Raw genomic sequence first — 21,720 nt, 5'->3', positions numbered from 1 at the left:
CTTATGTAGCTGATTGATTGTGGGTCACAAGAGACCCAATCAATTTCGTTAGATATTGAAACGTCCCAAGCAAAATGTCCCCTCATCAATCTATTATTTATGGACAAGATGAGAGTTATTATGGACTATTGTAAAAACTCTATTGTACTAAATACAATTAAAGCCTGGAGGATAATGTAACAAGATGAGGGTAGCCTGCAAAAAACCTTTCCTTATACCCCCATAGTGGGAGCATCGGGATTTCAGCCAGGGCTGACGGATGCTACATTTAAAGCTTGGGAGTCCAGAGGCATCTCCTGTTTGGGAGACCTGTTCGATAGGGAGGTTATGATGTCCTTTGAGCAGCTGCACCAGAAGTTTGGACTGCCTAACAAGGACCTCTTTTGGTTTTTTCAAATACGAGACTTTATACAAAAGAAGACCACACTGATAGTCAATCCTTACAAATTGGATCGGGAAAGGAGAGTGCTATGGCCGATGGGGCCGCTCTCGGTGAGTACTCTTTATCATTCACTATACAATAAGGTCTTGAAGGACATGGAGCGATTATATAAAACCTGGAATCAAGAATTAGGGTTGGAAATCTTTTTAAAAATGTGGGAGGACGTCCGGGAAAATGCCAGAAAGATCTCTATCTGCAACAGAACTCAGGCTACTCAATTAAAGATACTTCATAGGGCTCACATGGCACCTGAACGACTCGCAAAATTCAAGGCAGGAGATTCCCCAATGTGTCCTAAATATAAAATAGAAGTTGGCACTCTCACGCATCGTCTATGGATATGTCCTAAGATCCATAAGTATTGGGATAGAGTAGCGAATGCCTTGACAGAGATTTTGGGTACGGAGATTGGATGGGATCCAACGTCCCTAATTTTGGGCTCTCTAAATTTTCCCTCCCTGGATGTATACGGGAGGAAATTATTTACTATCCTCTCCTTTAGTGCAAGGAAAAATATTTTCGTGAATTGGGTATCCGAAGGCCCTCCGGGAGTTTCAAACTGGCACAGGATAGTCATGGAATATATCCACCTTGACTTCCTCACAAATATGGTGCACCAAAAAGGAAATTATTTTATAAAACATGGCAGACCTTTTTGAACTACATCGACACAGACATTTTGGCAATATTGTCCAGGGCTTTTGTTTAGCTGTGGCAATGGTTCTGACTGGTTCGGGGGCCCCCGGGAGGAGGAATCCTGTATAAATACGGGTTCTGTAATGACTTGATGTAAATTTATTTTGAGAGTGTATCTAGTTATTATTTAATTACTTTGTTGTTTACTGTTCTTAATGTATGATATCCTATTTTATGTTTTGGTTGTTTGTAGAATAGGTTAGTAGGTAGTTGGTTTTTTCTTTCCTTTTTTATTTATTTAATTTTATATTGGTGTTGTTATTATACTGGAAAGTGGAATACACTAGTTTGTATTATTTTTGTAATTTTGTAATAAAATCTTAAACATTTTCTTTTTCAATAAAAATGCCTATACAAAAAAAAACAAGTTTTGTCAGTCTGTTGTTCAACATAAACAATTGTGGTAGCTAAGTTAGCCGCCAGGTTTCCTAAGTTTCAGTGAGTACACACTACGAAAGGCTTATACATTTTCTTAAAATTTTTATTTCAATTTTTTTTAACTCATCAAAGTTCAAAAACTTTCAAACATAAATCATATCCATCTTTTTGGCTTTCTTCAAAAATGTCTTTACCCTTATCACTAACTCCTCAATTGCTCACTTGTCTGTAGTAGAAGTGAAATTTAGTAACCTGATCAAGTATGGACTAAGCTTCCAATTTCACTTCTGTTCTATCATAACTTACTTTCACATCTGAAACATTGCTTCCTCCATCCTTACTTGAAATATGCTGTTGAAATCCTTACTTGTGCTTTTGTTATCACCAAAACTTAAATTTTCAACATCTATCTCTTGAACCATACAAGTTCTAACTTGCCCAAATCTCTTCTGCAATTGTTTTGTTACATGTCAAACTTGTCATCCACCAACATTATCCTCAGCAATATCCACTGGTACCCTGCACACTAACAAATTGACTTCAAAGTCTTGGTTTACATGCCGTGATAATGTATCCTACAGTGCATTATTCTGCTCAAGTGGATTACATTCCTTTAAATAATTGAAGTCTAGTTGTTGTTAAGTAAACAAAGGTCACAATTGGGTTTAATTGTTCAGACAAGACATTCACAAATCAGAATGCGCTTATCTGTAATTATGTCAAGTTCCTTTTTAATATATATGGATAGCTTGAAATAAAAGATCCATGGCTATGAAAAAAGTATCAAATTTATTTCAGTGAAAATAGTATAGTTACTTAAACTGGGGCACTAATATCTAATTTGATCTTCTAACAATCGCAGACTGTATTATCAGTGATTGTTGTTGATTGTGATGTCTCTGAGTCAGAGATAAATGGATTTAAGCTGTTCCAATGTCTGAACAAAATGGAATCTTTTTTGTGTGTGGGGTGCAGGGGGGGGGGGGGGGGGGGGGGGGAGGTGGCTGTGATGGATGGAGGAGACCAGACGGATCTGCAACAAAACTGAAGCAAATATTGCATCATGAATGACCTCTACTTAAGATAAAATTACCATGGAGGTGTGCATAGTTTTTATGGGTTCTGCTTGCACAAAATGAGCACTTCTGCAATTTAAATTATCCTATACCTTCGTATGTATCAGTATTTTTATATAGTACTTGAGCATATAGAACTTCCATGAAAATCCAGAACAAGATTGTAGGAGATCGTTCAAATCTAAGCACTGTTTAGTACAAAACTAAAACTATTCTAAACATGGTGACAGTAATGACATAGCAAAACTGGGAAATGGATATTCAAGGAATTAAACACTGCATCAACACAAACAGAATACGGTCATTTTTCTCTGATAATTATGCAGGGTAAAAGACTAAATGAGTTCAACTTCCAAGAGCATCATATGTCCTGTTATTGAGCTATAAATTCTACATAATTCCATATAAAACCATTGAGCACAATGTCACTCAAAAATGATTGTTCACTGCAGCAGCAGTGTGTACATATGGCACTATTCTCATCTTGGGAGGCACTGTGTTCAGTGGGTAGCACTGCTGCCTCACAGCACCAGGGACCCGGTTTCGATTCCAGCCTTGGTTGACTGTGTGGAGTTTGCACATTTTCTCAATGTCTGTTCTAGTTTCCTCCCACAGTCCATAGATGTGCAGGTTAGGTGAATTAGTCATGCTAAACTTCCCACACAGTTTTCAGGGATGTGTAGGTTAGATAAATTAGTCAGGGGTAAATATAGAGTTATAGGGTAGGGGAATGGGTCTGGTTGAATTACTCTTCGGATCGTTGGTGTGGACTTGTTGGGCCAAATGGCCTGTTTCCACACTGTAGGGATTCTATGATGATTCTTTGATTCCATACCAACTTACAGCAAGGGTTCTTGGGAAAAGAGAAGGCTGAAGACTGACCATACTGATATCTCTCCAAGATTGTGAATGCAATAAGATGGACATAGAGAAATCAAGAAATGAATGGATTAAATCACCAGTGGGGAAAATTTCGAATTAGGCTCCAATCTAAGAATCATAAAAGTAAGATAGTCCTTAATAAATCCAAAAGGAAATTTAGAAGATTCTTTATTCAATGTGATTAAAATTTGATCTGACATGCATAGTTGAGGTGAACAGAAAAGCTAGGATAATACAGAATGCAGAAGAGAGTGAGCTGGTAATAAGCTGATATACTGAAGAAGAGTTGGAGCATAAAACAAGTGAAAAGAGCGTCATATGTCCTGTTATTGAGCTATAAATTCTAAGTAATTCCATGTAACATCTTTAGACCAAGAGTACAATACCACAAAATGTTTGTTCACTGTAGCATGCCCATGTGTTAGGTTTGTCATATGGCAGTGTTCTCATTTTGTGCTCTATGTACAAATCGGTGGTGCTCTTCTGAGGCCAAGTAAGGTAATAATAGATTGGCAGATCAATAGTAATATTTCACAAGGTACATCTTACTTCAGGAATGCTTACCATCCTTACGAGTGGAGAAAACAATCCATTCCATGCTGGTTACTACAAAATGTGGTCTTTTTGTTTTAAATCTTTAGTTTGAATTATGGTACCTATATGGATGTCAAAAATCACAGATTTCAAGACTGAAAGCAAACAACCATTATTCTCAAGCTGTAAATGCAAATTTGTTATATTAATGGCTTTAACGTTCAACTCCGATGACATCACTCAGTATCACCTCAGTTACCTAACTGTTGCAATTCTCAGTTGTGCCTCTGTTGCCTCCAAATCTGACTATTCCATTGCAGTCCTGACGAAATATGGTTCGCCTCCCATTTTCTCCCCTCCATAAACCTGAAGTCATGCAAAACTCAATTGTCCCTGATTTAATCGACATCAAGTCATCTATCAACTCTGTGCTTTCTGACATTCATTGGCTCCAGGTCAAACAACGCCTTGAAAATTTTAATCTTGGTTTTCAAGTCTGGTCATGGCCTCATCTTTCATATCTCTGCAATCTCTTCAAGACCATAAAACCAGGAACCAGAGTACGCTATTTAGCAGTTTGAGTTTGCTCTGCCATTCAGTGAGATCAGAGCAGATCTCAATCCTCAACTCTACTTTCCCATTTTTCCCTATAATGTTTATTTCCTTTATTGATTTACAATCTGTTTATTTCAGTCTCAGATATTCTTAACATAGAAATGTGATAGGAACAGCAGTAGGCTTTTCAGCCCTTTGACCCTACTCCGCCATTCAATATGATTGCAGCTGATCATTCAACGTTCCTGTTCCTGTTTTCTCCCATATTCTTTGATCCCTTTAGTCCTAAGAATTACATCTTCCTTGAAAGTCTTCAATGTTTTCACTCCAGCTTTTACAGCCCACTGCAGTAAAGAAATCCACAGATTGACTATCACACAAAAATTTCACCTCATCTTTGTCTTAAACGGGCAACCTCTTAAGTCTAAGATTATTTTCTCAGGTCCTGGACTCCCCTGCACAGAGGAAGTACAACATCTACCCTGTTAAGTACCCTCAGGATCTTGTACAGTTCAATAAGGTCACCTCCCGATCTTTTAAATTCCAATAAGTACAGGCCCAACCTCGCATATGAAAGTCTGTCCAAGGCCAGCATCAAATTAACAAACCCTCCCTGGTCAACTCCAATCACTGAGCAACTTTCCTTAGGTAACTGGACAAACACTGTTCCTTGGTGTGGTCTAACTAATGCCTTGTGTTGTTTTTGCAACTCTTTCCTATTTTTTAATAATCCATTCCCTTTGAAATACAGGCCAACATGCCATTTGGGGAGGCGATGGCCTAACATTATTATTGCTGGACTATTAATCCAGGGTTATTCAAAAAAAGTAATGTTCTGGGGACCCAAAGTTGAATCTGGCCATGGTAGATGGTGAAATTTGAATTCAGTAAAAAAGAAACCTGGAATTTGGAATCTAATGAAGACCATGAATTCATTGTTGATTGTTGGAAAAACCTATCTGGTTCACCAATGTCCTTTAGGAAAGGAAACTGCAATCCTTACTTGGCCTACATGTGACTCCAAACCACAGCAATGGTTGACTCGCAACTGCCCTCTGGTCAATTACAATGGGCAATAAACGCCCAGCAACACCCTCATCCTGTGAATGAATATTAAAAAATGTGTCAACCTTATTACCTGCTGAACCAGCTGTTTGTGATTCATGCATGACAACTCCCTAATCTCTCTGTGCTATAGCTTTCTGCTGGCTTTGTCCATTTAAACAATATTCACCTCCACTATTAGTCTTGCCAAAGTGCATAACCACGCATTATTCACAACATACTCCACATGCCAAGTTTTTTTCGCCTACTCATGTAACCTGCTTATTTGTATTTCTAAATGTTCTGCTATTACATCCTTTATGAGAGAGTCGAACATTTTCCCAATGACAGATTTAGACCATTCAAGCTTTGCAATGGGAATATTTATTGTAACTTGGAACAATTTACTCACTCATTCACACCATTTCATGTCATTTGGAACATAGAATTGAGTTGGTCTATGTTCACTGAACAACTTAAGAAAATACCTTAATTTATGTATAGGCACACTTCAATGAATTGCAGCCACGTGAAAATCAATGTCCTTACAATTGGACTTCAGCACACAGGAGGAAGAATGAAAAAATGCAATGCACTTGGAAAATAAGCAAATGCATCTGTCTGATTGGTTTCCTTCTGGATTCTGGTGTCAACTATAACTTCCCATTAGCGAAAGCTGCCTCCTGGAACTGAGGGACGTATGTTTTGAAGTAAGCCCTAATGAATAAAAAAAAAAGATGAAGCAGTGGTTAAAAATGAAGAACAAAAGGACACAGGGATATTAATTATCTGTTTAATAGCCGAATAGTCTTTGAAGTTAACTATGTTTTTAAAACCTGTTTCTAAAAATTATACTTTTCATAAGAATTTCTCTCCTTTAGGTTTTCCTTCATTCTTTACATGATTCTTTCTTTGAGAGAGCTATCTCGTGCCTTCTGCTATTTTTAAAAATTATCTGCAATAGCAATATTTCTCTTCTCTTGTTGGAAGGCGCGTATTTTCAGCAAGTATGACTCTGCAGAGACAGAACTCCTTCTAGACTAAATAATAGGTAAAGCAGGGGTAATGGGGAAAGAAAAACATTTCCTGGCTATAGTTTCACCAAAATCCACATAATCCATGAACTGTCTGCTCAAACGATTAGCAGACAGACTTCATCTGCAAAGCTGAATCCATGATACACCAAATAATAAGATTCTGATCAGGTCATCATCACGTCGTGAGTGAAGAAGGGAAAAGACATCTTGCTTGGCCCATCCTGGACACCTTATAACATGTAGCTCAAGAGTGATTCTGGAATAGGCTTAGTAAAAGGTCAGCTTAGTTAGGGAACAATCTAGGGAGACATGAAAAACAAAACAAAATACAAAAAAGAAAGTACTCTCTCCCTCCAGATTTGAAAGACAGAAACAGATGGTAATGAATAAAAGGCACAAATGTCATGGAGTCTTGCTTCCTCCCATCTTGTTAAAGAACAGCTCTTGGTTATTCATCCAAGGACAATTTCCATGGAAATAGTTCTGTTCTTCCACATTTACAGACAATAATGTGCATGTGGTTTTAGGGGAAAGGTAAGAAAGGAAAAAATGCATTTCCTCCACATTTCTGTTCAAATTCACCATACAAACGTTCCCTTCATTGGTTAAAACACAAATAATTTGGTAGATTGAGAGACATGGATATAATTCAGCTTAAAAGACATGATCAATTAATCTTACAACAATTCTCCTGAGAAAAATAGACCATAAAATGCCTGATGATTTTGCTAGCCAAGAGTTCGGTGTAATGTTCACTTAACCAAAGCAAATTAGGTTCAATTTGACAAAGATTAAAAAGGTAGCTGAAAAATGACACAAGTTGAAACACTGGAATGACAAGTAAAAAGCATATTATGCATGAACCTTGACTAATCTTTATTTATTAATGAGGGACATGCCCTGTTCTATTCTGGAAACTAGCATTTTCTAAATAATTATTTTTAAATATTTTATTTTTAATAATTATTAAGCACATTATATATTAAAACTCGGGTGAAATCCCAACCTTTAATTTAAATAGCTTGTGTCCCATTAAAACAACTGAGGACAGATTTAATTTTAAACGTGCTTGGCATCCCACAGAACAACACAAATATAGGAGGAATAGGCCATTTGGCCCCTTATGCCACCTGTCAGCGAGGAAGATTATGACTTATAACTTTGATATTTTTTCTTTTCTCTGTTCAAGACCATAAGAATTCAGAATGCAAATGTTCTTTTAAAAAATCATAATGTATTACTAAAATTAAAAGCTTTCCTTAAATGGAATTTTATTAATATGATTAAATTACCATTATTTTTAAATATTAAAACATTGGCACACATAGCAGCCATATTGAAATGTGTCATTTACGATACTTTTAAATCATAACGTCATTTGATAGGAGGGAAAATAATTAGAAACTAAAACAGGAACAAGAAGTAAATGAGGTTTTGTTACCAAGTTCAGCGCATTAAATAACACTAAAACTGGTAAGCTTGTAAAATTAGAAATAAGTATCAAAACTGACTGAAACAGAACTAGCTAGTTAGATGTTTGCTAAATACAAATGGAGTTAGAGTTATCAGAACTGTGGATGTCAACCCATTTTATTTGCAACTTTTATTTTTCAGTCTCGAGAACTGTAGACAGTTCAGTATAATATAATACTTAATATCATAAGGACAATTTCAGAAGTACACTAAGTTTCAGAATGTTTTGTTAATTCATATTAAAAATAATTATTTATCCATGAAATTTTACTTCAGACATTTGAATATTCTGGTAGTCATTTAGGGTAACTTCAATATGAACTACCTCGCATCCCATCCCTTATTTTGTTTTAAACATGCATTTTTGGTGAATCTATGTTGCATCAAGCTGAAGGCCACTTCATTAATGACAGCCGTTAAAACCTCGTGCATTCCTCGGTCAGGGTGAGCACACCGAGGTACAGAGTAAAACACCGTCCCATCATGTCTACACAGGTAAGAACCTCAGATGGTACCAACGTGAATGCTTCTGCTGTTCAAACTTTATAGCCTCTATAAAACTGGTAATTTCATTTTAATTTTGCACTGTGTGCTAACAAAACATTGTGTTGAGATTGGACAAATTTCAAATGCAGACTTCAATTATCTCAGCTTGAGCCATGGTGATATAATGTTACCATAACCTTTTTATAGGGAAACAAAAGAGGCATTTATTTATTTTTTAAATTCACTCACAGGATGAGGGAATTGGTGGCCAGCATTTATTGCCCATCCCCAGTTGCCCAGATGGCAGTTAAGAGTCAGCCACATTGATTGGATTTATTACTGTCATGTGTACTGAGGTAGAGTAAATAAAAGGATTGTCTTATGTGCACTGTGGATCTGGAGTTGTATGTAAGCCAGACCAGGTAAACATGGTAATTTCCATCCCGAAAGGACATTAGTAAACCAGATGGGCTTTTCCTGACAATCAACAATGGATTTGTGGCCATCACTGGACTATTAATTGCAGACTTTCATCAAATTAAAATCTACCATGTGCTGTGTTTGAATCCATTCCTTAGAACATTACCTAAATCTCTAGATTAACAGTTCAGTAACAATACCACTGGGGCCATCGCCTCCCCTGATGTAATTTACTTAGGTTTATGGACGATTGTCATTTTGGATTTCCTGGTTCGTCAGAGTCACTGAGCAGAGTCAAGCTCACCCTCAAATACCTATGGTTAAACTCATCGGTGCTACACAGAATGTTAGTCACTCTTTGAATCCGCTCTGTGGCAACTTTGGACAGCCAATAAAAATAAGAATTTTTAGATCTAGGAAATCAAACCTCAGGGATAAGAGGAGATTTATCTTTTATTTTTGATAGATCTATTAAATATGGGAATGTTTACATTCAAAGTATTGCTTCATAGTGCTTACTTCCACATTTGAGATGAATTAGCATACAGTGTGTTTAAAATTAAAAATACTGTATTATCAGAGTGCAATTAACTGTAAGTATTGCGGGTGTATTTTTCATTAAATCAGAAATTAATAGATATACAGAAGCAATATTTTTGAAGAAACACCCACATTTCACAACAGAGATGTCTAACTTTAATTTTACTCAGCTTAAAAATGCTATCCTTACATTCTAATTTTTTTTTGCAGAAATATTATCGACATCCACAAAAGTCTAATAACAACAATACAGGGTAAGCTTAAAAGAACACCTTGGTAAATGGTAAATTATCTTTGGAATGATTCTCTAACACAGTGCCTACATATATTCTACTCTTGCGCACCAGCCTTGAGCTATGACAGAAATCTGGTAGTGAGGTTTCCAAGCCCATCGCTGAGTATCCTGAAACACCATCTGCTTCCTGACTATAGACGTAAACCACTTAACCTTCACAATCACACGCTGAGGATAAATCATTGCAGCTGAGGACACATTACTGACTTTCCCACCTGCTTGCTTGCTTCAACGATTTATCAGTGGAGAGTAAAGTTAAGTTAATGTTCATACATTGTTTAAGAGGGGGAAATGACTGGAGTCTTGTGACAAAAATCAATGCTTAAAACAGAAAAATCAGGAAAGAAAATCTAGCTACATTGGCTTCAACTCAAAGCAAATGTTTTCTATTGAAACAATAAGATTAACAGAGCTTAAAGATGCTTACTTTGCTCTTTTAGCCATCTCGTTGCCATCCCAGCGAGGACTGTACGGGTAGGATTTCTGTATCTGTTGATAGAGTTGTCCACTGTTGGTAAAATGATACACGGACTGGAACGTCAAGGTGGGCTGATCCCGTGGAAAGTATAGGGGCAAATCAACTACAGTAAAAGGGAAACAAAAAATAAATTTGCAAATGAGAAGAGAGGGAACAAAGTAGCCATTACTTATACTGAAACAGACATATAGAAATAAGGATTGAATCATTCCTGCTGTGATGGTGTCAAACAATGGTGAATGAGTCATGTCTACAAATCAAGAATGCAGTAATCTCTGCTTAAATTTTCTTTGCAAGGTGGCTAGTTTGTGTCAGAGCCATTGAGTTATTTATCAATACTTTATGAAATATGAATTTACTTGAGAAATACTTAGTACTTCGCCAAAGATGCCTTTTATTGGTGTCAAGACATGCTGAAGAGAAATTGAACAACAGTCCTAACGTGCACAATATTTTACAGAATACATTTTCAACAGTGCCAATATGGCCTTTCTTTGTTCAGTGTTTCTAGCTAGTTGGACTTCAAAGGGGCTCTACCATTTATGCACTACTGTTAAAAAGTGTTCAAAGGTAATAGGTGACGCGAGCAAGGCAGAATTTATTACTCATTCTTCAGTTCCTGTGGTTTTGGGTTTTCTCTTTGAATCATTGCATTATGATGCTATAGCAGTGCTGTTAGATTGTGAACTCCAGCATACTGAGCTATAAATGTCTTTGAACAAATGGAAAGCCTGACATAATTTTGTTCAAAAGAAGCTAAGCATTCCTTTAAAAACAGAATTAACCCTTTATAATCAAATTCCACATTGCTCTAATTTATATTTTTTACTGACGATATTTACTCTTGCTCAGAAAGTGATTCCATGATAATAGGAGAAGACACCAGGAACCTTTACTCGAACTGCCATCAAACTTACACAGTAACAGGAGTTTTGTTTAGTGCAGTGACTGGGCCACTGAACTACAGTAGCAGTTAACAAGACTGAATTTTGCAACATTTGGACCTTGGTTTGAGTTGTAACTGATGCTGTCACTGAAAATGAACTATTACATATATTTAAAAAGGCAAGGACTGATTAGGGATAGTCAACATGGCTTTATATGTGGGAAATTGTGTCTTACAAACTTGATTGAGGATTTTGAAGAAGCAACAAAGAGGATTGATGAGGGAAGAGCAGTGGATGTGATCTATATGGACTTCAGTAAGGCGGTCAACAAGGTTCCCCATGGGAGACTGATTAGCAAGGTTAGATTGCATGGAATACAGGGAGAACTAGCCATTTGGATACAGAACTGGCTCAAAGGTAGAAGACAGAGGGTCATGCTTGAGGGTTGTTTTTCAGACTAGAGGCCTGTGACCAGCGGAATGCCACAAGGATCAGTGCTGGGTCCACTACTTTTTATCATTTATATGAATGATTTGAATGTGAACATAGGAGGTATAACGAATGAGTGTGCAGATGACACCAAAATTGTAGATGTAGTGGACAGCGAAGAAGGTTACCTCAGATTACAATGGGATCTTGATCAGATGGGCCAATGAGCTGATGAATGGCAGATCGAGTTTAATTTAGATAAATGCGAGGTGTGGCATTTTGGGAAAGCAAATCTTAGCAGGACTTATACACTTAATGGTAAGGTCCTAGGGATTGTTGCTGAACAAAGAGATCTTGGAGTGCAGGTTTATAGCTCCTTGAAAGTACAGTCACAGTTGATAGGATAGTGAAGTATGTTTTCCTTTATTGGTCAGAGTACTGAGTATATGAGTTGGGAGGTCATGTTGCGGCCAAACAGGACATTAGTTAGGCGACTTTTGGAATATTGCATGTAATTCCGGTCTCCTTCCCATCAAAAGAATGTTGTGAAACTTGAAAGAGTTCAGAAAAGATTGACAAGAATGTTGCCAGGGTTGGAGGGTTTGCGCTATATGGAGAGGTTGAATAGGCTGGGGCTGTTTTCTCTGGAGCATCGTAGGCTGAGGGGTGACCTTATAGAGGTTTTTAAAATCATGAAGGGCATGGATAGGATAAATAGACAAAGTATTTTTCCTGGTGTGGGGGAGTCCAGAACTAGAGGGCATAGGTTCGGGGTGAGAAGGGAAAGATATAAAAGAGACCTAAGAGGCAACTTTTTCATGCAGAGGGTGGTGCGTGTATGGAATGTGCTGTCAGAGGAAGTGGAGGAGACTGGTATAATTACAATATTTAAAAGGCATCTGGAAGCGTATATGAACAGGAAGGATTTAGAGCCATATGGGCTGGTTGCTAGCAAGTGGGACTAGATTAGGTTGGGATATCAGGTTAAAATCAATGGGGTAAAAACAATGACTGCAGATGCTGGAAACCAGATTATGGATTAGTGGTGCTGGAAGAGCACAGCAGTTCAGGCAGCATCCAAGGAGCTTCGAAATCGACGTTTCGGGCAAAAGCCCTTCATCAGGAATAAAGGCAGTGAGCCTGAAGCATGGAGAGATAAGCTAGAGGAGGGTGGGGGTGGGGAGAAAGTAGCATAGAGTACAATGGGTGACTGGGGGAGGGGACGAAGGTGATAGGTCAGGGAGGAGAGAGTGGAGTGGATAGGTGGAAAAGGAGATAGGCAGGTAGGACAAGTCCGGACAAGTCATGGGGACAGTGCTGAGCTGGAAGTTTAGAACTAGGGTGAGGTGGGGGAAGGGGAAATGAGGAAACTGTTGAAGTCCACATTGATGCCCTGGGGTTGAAGTGTTCCGAGGTGGAAGATGAGGCGTTCTTCCTCCAGGCGTCTGGTGGTGAGGGAGCGGCAGTGAAGGAGGCCCAGGACCTCCATGTCCTTGGCAGAGTGGGAGGGGGAGTTGAAATGTTGGGCCACGGCGCGGTGTGGTTGATTGGTGTGGGTGTCCCGGAGATGTTCCCTAAAGTGCTCTGCTAAAGGCGCCCAGTCTCCCCAATGTAGAGGAGACCGCATCGGGAGCAACGGATACAATAAATGATATTAGTGGATGTGCAAGTAAAACTTTGATGGATGTGGAATGCTCCTTTAGGGCCTTGGATAGAGGTGAGGGAGGAGGTGTGGGCGCAGGTTTTACAGTTTCTGCGGTGGCAGGGGAAAGTGCCAGGATATCAGGTTGGCATGGATGAGTTGGACCGAAGGATCTGTTTCTGTGCTGTTCATCTCTATGACGTGTGGACATCATTCTTTCACATTTTGAATTATCTATTGAGACTTACAGGAGCGGCATGGTGACTCAGTGGTTAGCACCGCTGTCTTTCAGTGCCAGGGACCTGGGTTCAATTCACCTGTGGGCAACTATCTGAGTGGAGTTTGTACATTCTCTCTGTCTGCGTGGGTTTCCTCCAGGTGCTCAGGTTTCCGCCCACAGTTCAAAAATGTGCCCATAATGTCCAGGGATGTGCAGGTTAGGTACATAAGCCACGAAAAATGCAGGGTTTCAGGGATGGGATAGCTCTGGGTGAGTGCTCTTCTGATGGTCGGTGTAGACTCAATGGGCTGAATGGCCTGCTTCTAAACTGTAGGAATTCTAAGATTTTACACTTTTCCACCTTTCTTTCTCCTCTAATCTGATCTTTTAGTATCTGGTTTGGCACTGAATTCAACCTTTCCCAGACCTTCTGATGTTACTTCTCAACTCTCGAGTAGAAATCTTGCTGGTAGCCCTGTTCACTCATGTCTATAAGCTGAATCTTCCTTCTTTTTTCACTAAATGTCAACTTCATCAAGTTTTATGAAGGGCCACTCTCTGTAATCCCTAGTGGATATTTCTGTGCTCTTGTCCTGAAATCGTCCCATTAATTACCTACCCTGCCTCTATGACACCCGGCTACGTATCCAGATAGCTTGATTCTACCACTCACTGTAGCCAGAAGAACCTGCTACTGCTGGCAGATCTTGGAAAAGACAAGCACCATTGGTGCCTGGTGCTTCTTTAAAATGCTATTGTGCACCTGGACAAATACTATTAATCTAGATCTCCCTTGAACAGTTTATGGCAGTTAAAGGGAAATTGGCGGTGGGCACTTGGAGGTCTGGTGGATAGGGTGCTGAAAACGACCCAAGAACTGGAAGAGGAGGCCACACCTTTTGATCCTGTCAGCCTGTTTGAGGTTGTCACCCAGAAAATTGTGGTTTAAGCCATCTGGACAAGTGATCAGCAGTAATTTCCAGGGTTAGGCATCTCCATATTCTGACACCTCACTGTCTCTAATATTGCACCCATTCTGGTTCTCCCCTACCCTCATTATTGTATCCAACATCTTCCATTATTCACCCAAATTCCTACCCTCTATGCCATGCATTCAAATGCTATTTTTGCCAAATGCAAACTAGTTTTTTTCTAGCCAGGAGTGTTTAGATAAACTCAGAGCCTCAACTGCTGATTGAGCTGCTGAGTATTTCCAGCATTTTTTGTTTTATTAACTCAAAGAAGCCTTTATTTCATTTTTATTTGTAAGTCCAAAATCACAATGTCACATGTTTAAATAGACAACACCTATGATCTAGACAAAATAGAAACTGGGAACAGAGTGCTGAATTGGGTGACCAGACATAATCATACTGAATGGCGGAAACAATCAGAAACAGCAATTGCTGGAGAAAGCCAGAAGGTGTGGCAGCATCTACAGTGAGAAAGCAGAGCTAATATTAGGTCACATGACCCTTCTTTCCAGACCTGTTGGATGTCTCTAGCAATTTCAGTTTATGTTAGATTTGGACCTATTATCATGTGCATATAAAAATACAGTGAAAAGTGTTTTTGTTTTGCATGTTATAGGCAAAGTACATCCACACTCCAGCGCCATCTTGAAACCTGAATATAATGCAAGATTTTAATGCACTACAGTTCATCTTTCTCTCTTCTTCTTGTTCCTCTTCTGCTGCTCCTCCAGTCACTCTTGGGTTTCTTTAACTGGGTTTAGGTCTTGGTTACGGGCTTCTACTGCCGCCACTCCCGTGAATGCTGTTTCTGAGCTCGAGCCATCGGCCTGGGGATGAGTCGGTTCCATACCTCTGTTCCCCATCTGATACTTCTCCAGACGCTGCCACTGATTCCCCCATCTATCCCTTTTGCTGATGCTTCTGCTCCTTCGAATGTCTGAGCCTAGCTGAGGACCTGTAGCCTTGGCCCAGTCTGCCAGAATGAGCCAGAAGAGTCAGCCCAGGAACTGTTCCTCGTTTGCTGGGCGACTCCTGGCTGGGGTGGAGCCCCAGTTTGACTTGGCATTGCTACGACTGCCAGAGAGCTCCTCGTTCAGCCACCATGCTGCAGGCTTTAAAGAATAGAAAACGAAGAAGAAAAAAGCAAAAGAAAAGAAAGAGAAAGAAAGCTGATGGAAGTGGACAAACTCCAGGCTCAGCACTCCCTACTCTGCCATTGTTTTGTTCTGCGGTTTCAGAACTCCAGCATCTGCCATTCTTAGTTTTATTTGAACAGCAGTGCAGGGTCGAAGGGCTGAATGGCAAACTCCTGCTCCTATTTTCTGTTACCTTTAATTTACAAATTAAAAGGAACAAATAAAGAGAAACATAACTGTTTTTAAATAAAAAATGTTGAATAGCAGTTCTGGTTATTTATAATTTTATTAATCTTTAGTGTCAATTCCAAATGTTACCCACAGAAGTATTGTTTTAAAGTCCATGATCCAAAAATCTGAATGTGTTCTTAACTCACTTCTTTACAGCAAGATGGGAATCTGTAATTATGTTTGTATTTTGATATAAAACTTTTGCCTATACCTATACTTGCAATTTCCTTAACACATCAAGAAATAATACATTGTTTTGCGATTTAAACAAAGCCAAGCATATATATGCATCAATGGAGATGTATGTTTGCATTTCTCTTTGGAGAAATTTTAGTGTTATCCATCCTTTGATTGGTATAGTTAAACCTATACAAAACATTTGTACCATAAAACAAAATGAAATAAATACTGAAAATAGGGTGATATTTTCTGTAACACAGCAACACAGAACTGTAAATGTTACTGGCATATTCATTTAGAATGTGGACCTTTTGGTCCACCTTTTAAATCCCAATTATTGAACCTCTCTATATACTCCAGTACTGCTATTAATACCTTACTAGTACACATTTTTCTGTAAGATAATTCTGTTTGCTAAGAAATAACATCACAGCTCATATTTTGGAAAATGCATTCTTGATCGGCTTATTATGTATATCATCAGGCAGTACCATATTTTTCTTATGTACCGAGTCTTTCAATCCAGAGTGGGTCTGTTCATAACACTCCTGCTCATCACTGAAAACAAGTTTGAAGCTACTAAGGCGTTCCTACTGATCAGCCTTATTTCCTGGCAGCAGTACATTTTCAACAAGAAAGTTTGGGGTATTCAAGACTCCAAAAAGCAACACTTCAAAAATTTTTGTCCACACCAAATGGTATAAATTAGCCAAATTATATATACTCAATCCTGTCCCAGAAAGTTAGCTTGATCATTTTGATTTAAATTAAGATCTGTAGGTTGGTCAAAATGTTTTATGTAACAGTACACAATCAGAAAGGTAGTGACAGTAGATATAGCAACAGTGCCAACAGCAAAGTTCACCAGAAGACAACATTTTAATCAGGTGAAGGAGCCAGCTACTACTGAATTGCTGCAGGGCAATTCTTTGCTGTAATTAACCTGTCTAGCAGATTACTGTTTCTCCCAATCATTTGTTCTCAATGTTATCAATGTCTGTCAATGTTGTCTGCAACATACTTAGTGTGACCATACTTCTCAGTTTACAAAGGGACTAATGGAGCATACCAGTTTGGCAATACAATTTAAACTCAATGCAGTTTAGAGGTAAGAAGGGAACTTGAGCAGAACTGAAAACAAATGCTGGAGATCACAATGGGTCAGACAGCATCCGTGGAGAGACACTAAGCTATAGTTTTGAGTCTGGATTATTCTAAGCGACTACAGACTTAACAGCCATCTAGGTTTGTCTAATACACCACATCAATTGTATGACACTTTAATCTTTTTCTTATAAATACTGTGCCCCATGTACCCTGCCCCACTTGCTACCTGACAAAGGAGCAGTGCTCTGAAAGCTTGTATTTTTAAATAAACCTATTGGACTACAAACCGGTGCCATCTGATTTTAACCCAGACTTGAAATGTTACATCTCTTTCTCTCTCTCTCTGTCAGGATGCTGTCTGACCAACTGTGATCTCCTGCATTTGTCATTTTCCGTACAGATTTCAGCATCTGCAATAATTTGCTTTTAACTTGAATATAACTTTTCGCCGAAACGCTATTTGTTTTGGATAATAAGGAATGATGCACTGTTTACATTAGCGCCTCCAAATAACTTGGTATTGTGTGATTTTTAACTACATTTCTACAGACAAACTGAAAGGTAGTTTTTAAAAATTGAGATATGGTGAGAAGGCAGACATACGTTGTCCAGGATAAAAAGTGGCAAACAACTTTTCCTCATGATAAAAGTACTTAGTTTTTTTTCAATAAAGTATGTAGACAAAAAAGATGTATTTTATTTGCAAAACAGCTTGTGGATATTGTCTAGTCTATCAAAAACAATCCAGTAGCAATTTGCGTCTCTATAGGAACAGTATTTATCCATTGCAGCATGTATATTTTCAGTAGACACAGTACCAGACTGATTTTACTGAGTGAACAGGAGACGAGTCTGTATCAGTATCAGACAGATGGATCTGTCTCCGAAAGTACTCCAGCTGATCTGGATCACCATGGAAAGCAACTGAGAAATATGCACTCCTTTTATCCAAATTGCTCAGCTAAAAGAAGTTGAAAGATGATGCAACAGAAGCAAAGGTGCATCAGTGATTTATCATCTGTCTCAAATTCTTTGAATTACGGATACCAAAAAAACAAATAAATCCACATTATTAAAAGAAATCAGAAAAACTAATGGCGCAGAACTTAGCAACATTCTGACTGCTTTCACACAAACAAATTGAGCCAGTGAAGGGCTTGGTGATTTATGAGACTGTTTTGGTGACACAGGCATTAAACTGTCTGTCACCATTATCTATTGTTACTTAAAAAGAAAGTAAAAAACAGAATGAAACTTCATCAAGATTGGAGGGTTTGGGCTGTAGGGAGAGGCAGAACAGGCTGGAACATCAGAGGCTGAGGAGTGATCTTACAGAGGTTTTTAAGGTCATGAAGGGCCTAAATAGTGTGAATAGTCAAGGTCTTTTTCCTGGGGTGGGATGGGGGAACATCCCAGAACTAGAGGGCATATGTTTAAGGTGAGGGGCAAGACTTAAAAAGGACCTGAGGGGTAACTTTTTCACGTAGAGGATGGTGTGTGTATGGAATGAGCTGCCAGAGGAAGTTATGGAGAGGGGACAATTTCATCATTTAAAAGGCACTTGAATGGTATATGTATAGGAAGAGTTGGACTGAAGGGTCTGTTTTTGTGCTGTATAACTTTATCAATGCCATGTCTTCTTACAATAACCTGACATATCACTGCTACTCTGCACTTCTTAATGTAGCTGACTTTTGACATTCAGTGTCAGCTGATTAGAAGTGAACCAAATAACTGAAAACATGGAAGCTAGCATCTGATCAAACACCCTTTTGAAAAGCAGCTGGAATAAATCTAATGATTTGCAACACTGAATGTTAAAGAATGTCTACTTTGTAAAAATGTTTTCCTTTACAATTTTAAGCTTTTATCATTATTATCAGAGTTTCTTTTGCCCAATTGCGAAAAAGGTCTGGTTTAACAAAAGTGAACATGATTCTCTGTGAAGACATGAAAATATTGCAAATAATACCAAGCATTTTTCTTTCTTAACCTGAACCACAACTGCTCAGTACTGATAAATTTGCGGGGAAATTGTGGAATAACTGGCACAAATGTTTCCACAGTAAATGTCCTTTCCAGTAGTGTTGTACAATATGCCCTGCCAACATTCTGTTCAAATTAAATATTAAAAAATGAAGATGCTAGGCAATGTAAATAAATAATACTGGAACTGATTTACTCCAAATGAGGAAAATACAAAATATGATCCTGCAATATCTAATCCTAGTTCATTTTGATATCACTACACAATAAAACTAAAGTAGGAATTGAATTCTTTTCTCTTGCAGAACTCCCGTCTGCTGCAGTGCTCATGCATAGCCCACTGTACCCCATTTAGTGTCATTATGACAGAAGAGGAGTCCATGCTGGCTCTCAGCAACTGTGGAACTTTGGTTCCATATTTGACATGGTATTCAACTTCCAAACAAATAACAGCTCCTCACTAGAACTACTTATATCCACCTCCATTAATATTGCCCATATCTTGGAGCATTTGTTGCTGCAACCTACTTACATGGTGTGATTGTATAAATTAGGAATAGGAAGAGGCTATTCAGCTCCTTGAGTCTGCTTTGCCCTCCAATATGATCATGGCTGATGTGACTGTAACCTCAAATTGATATTTTTGCCTGCCTCAGACAACCTTTCACCTCCTTGCTTAACAAGAATCTATTTGCCACCGCTGCAAAAATATTCAAGCACTCTCTTCCACCACCTTTTTGGGAACAAAGTTCCAAAGACTTATGACTCTCAGTGGAATGGATGTGCTTCATTCTTTTTGAGTTCAAAAAGCTTTGACCTTTAAACATTGATCTGCAATTATGGAATCTCCAACAAAAAAAGTCTTTCCACAACAATGCTGTCAAAACTCCTCAGGATGTTATACGTTTCAACCAATTTGTTTCCAATGACTTTTGTTTCCTCTAGAATGGACTATTCCTACAAAGACCAAGTTGAATTCCCCCACCCATAAACTTCAAGTCATCCAACATTCAATTGTACCAACTCTAATTTACATTATGCCCCACTCACTATCATCCTGTATTTGTTTCCCGAGTGGTTTCAGTTAAGCTGGGAAAATATCCAGACACCAACTGCTTGCCTCTAACAGCAAGTTCCAAGGCATGATCTGACAGATTTTTGGTTTTTAAACATTAAAAATATACAGATGAAGCTGTCAGTTATAATTTTTTGATTTTCAGGCCTTCTGGTGTTGCTTAAAAAAATCATTACTATCTATTTACACAGTTTCAACTGAGTTCTTTGGTGGCATTTCCCAAGGCCTGTTATTAGGCCTCAATCAGGATGATTCCTTAGAGTCATAAAGATAAACAGCATGGAAACGGACCCTTCGGTCGAACTCACCCATGCTGACCAGATATCCCAACCCAATCTAGTCCCACCTGCCAGTACCTGGCCCATATCCCTCCAAACCCTTCCTATTCATACACCTATCCAGATACCTTTTAAATGTTTCAATTGTACTAGCCTTCACCACTTCCTCTGGCAGCTCATTCGAAACACGTACCACCCTCTGCGTGAAAAAGTTGCGCCTAAGGTCCTTTTTATATCTTTCCCCTCTGATGCTAAACCTATGCCCTCTAGTTCTGGACTCCCTCACCCCAGGGAAAAGACTTTGTCGATTTATCTCATCCATGATTTTATAGACTTCACCCCTCAGCCTTCGATGCTCCAGGGAAAACAGCCCCAGCCTGTTCAGCCTCTCCCTATATCTCAAATCCTCTAACCCTGGCAACATCCTTGTAAATCTTTTCTGAACCCTTTCAAGTTTCACACCATCCTTCCGATAGGAAGGAAACTAGAATTGCGCGCAATATTCCAATAGTGGCCTAACCAATGTCCTGTACAGCCGCAACATGACCTCCCAACTCCTGTACTCAATTCTCTGATCAATGAAGGATGTTTTACTTTGTGAAAAGAGAAACAGTGTCACTAGCATTTGATTCAGATATGAGGTAATATAAAAATCAGGTAAGGAACTTCAGTAAGGAGAAAATCACATCAATACTAAGCGAGACTCTAAATTCTAAAGGGAAATGTAATAGAAAAGAAAATACAGTAGTGTGAAACTGTCCACTAATCTGTTATCACCCAAGACAAATTTCATCCCTCATTGCACTATATAGATCCTATGATTCGATAATATCTCAAAGATTATTGAAGAAACATTGTTTACACTCCTTAACATTTGAAAAGATCAATTTAATAAAGTAACATACAATATTTGCTAGAACATGCAATATGCAGATAGCTCCCAAAGACAGCTTTACTGAATTAATATAGTATATTCCATGATCACTTAAATGGTGTTTTTTTGAGGTTAGGATTTGTTTTAGTAGAAAGTCTGTGGAGAGATGAATGATTTTGGAATGTGTTGGTATTAAAAATGCAACTGTAAAAATCGTAAATTATCTTCACACAATTTCAAAGATGGAAATCAAAGCATAAAAATGATGTGCTTTCAGGATGTTTCCTACCTTATGTTGTTTGAATTTACTTCTGTCCTCTGGTTCTCAAATATTTTGGGTGTGTAGAGATTCCTAAAGTAGAAAT

General features: G+C 38.5%; 1 protein-coding gene across 5 annotated transcripts in view; it reads right to left on the bottom strand.

Annotated features, from left to right (window-relative positions):
- Positions 1 to 5,968: 5,968 nt before the first annotated feature.
- Positions 5,969 to 21,720, bottom strand: part of babam2 (BRISC and BRCA1 A complex member 2) — a 204,281-nt gene continuing 188,529 nt past the window's right edge. For all 5 annotated transcript variants that reach the window (XM_072551249.1, XM_072551230.1, XM_072551257.1 and 2 more), the window contains 2 exons: positions 10,286 to 10,439; positions 5,969 to 6,324 (listed from right to left, as the gene is read on the bottom strand). In XM_072551249.1, coding sequence (XP_072407350.1) covers positions 6,261 to 6,324; positions 10,286 to 10,439 — 218 coding nt within the window. In that variant the 3' untranslated portion in view covers positions 5,969 to 6,260. The remainder of the gene's footprint in view (positions 6,325 to 10,285; positions 10,440 to 21,720) is intronic.

This window comes from Chiloscyllium punctatum, chromosome 3 (genome assembly GCF_047496795.1).
Source record: "Chiloscyllium punctatum isolate Juve2018m chromosome 3, sChiPun1.3, whole genome shotgun sequence".
NCBI lineage: Eukaryota > Metazoa > Chordata > Chondrichthyes > Orectolobiformes > Hemiscylliidae > Chiloscyllium > Chiloscyllium punctatum.
The sequence above is the reverse complement of the archived record's forward strand: the minus strand, read 5'-3'. Positions and strand labels throughout refer to the sequence as shown.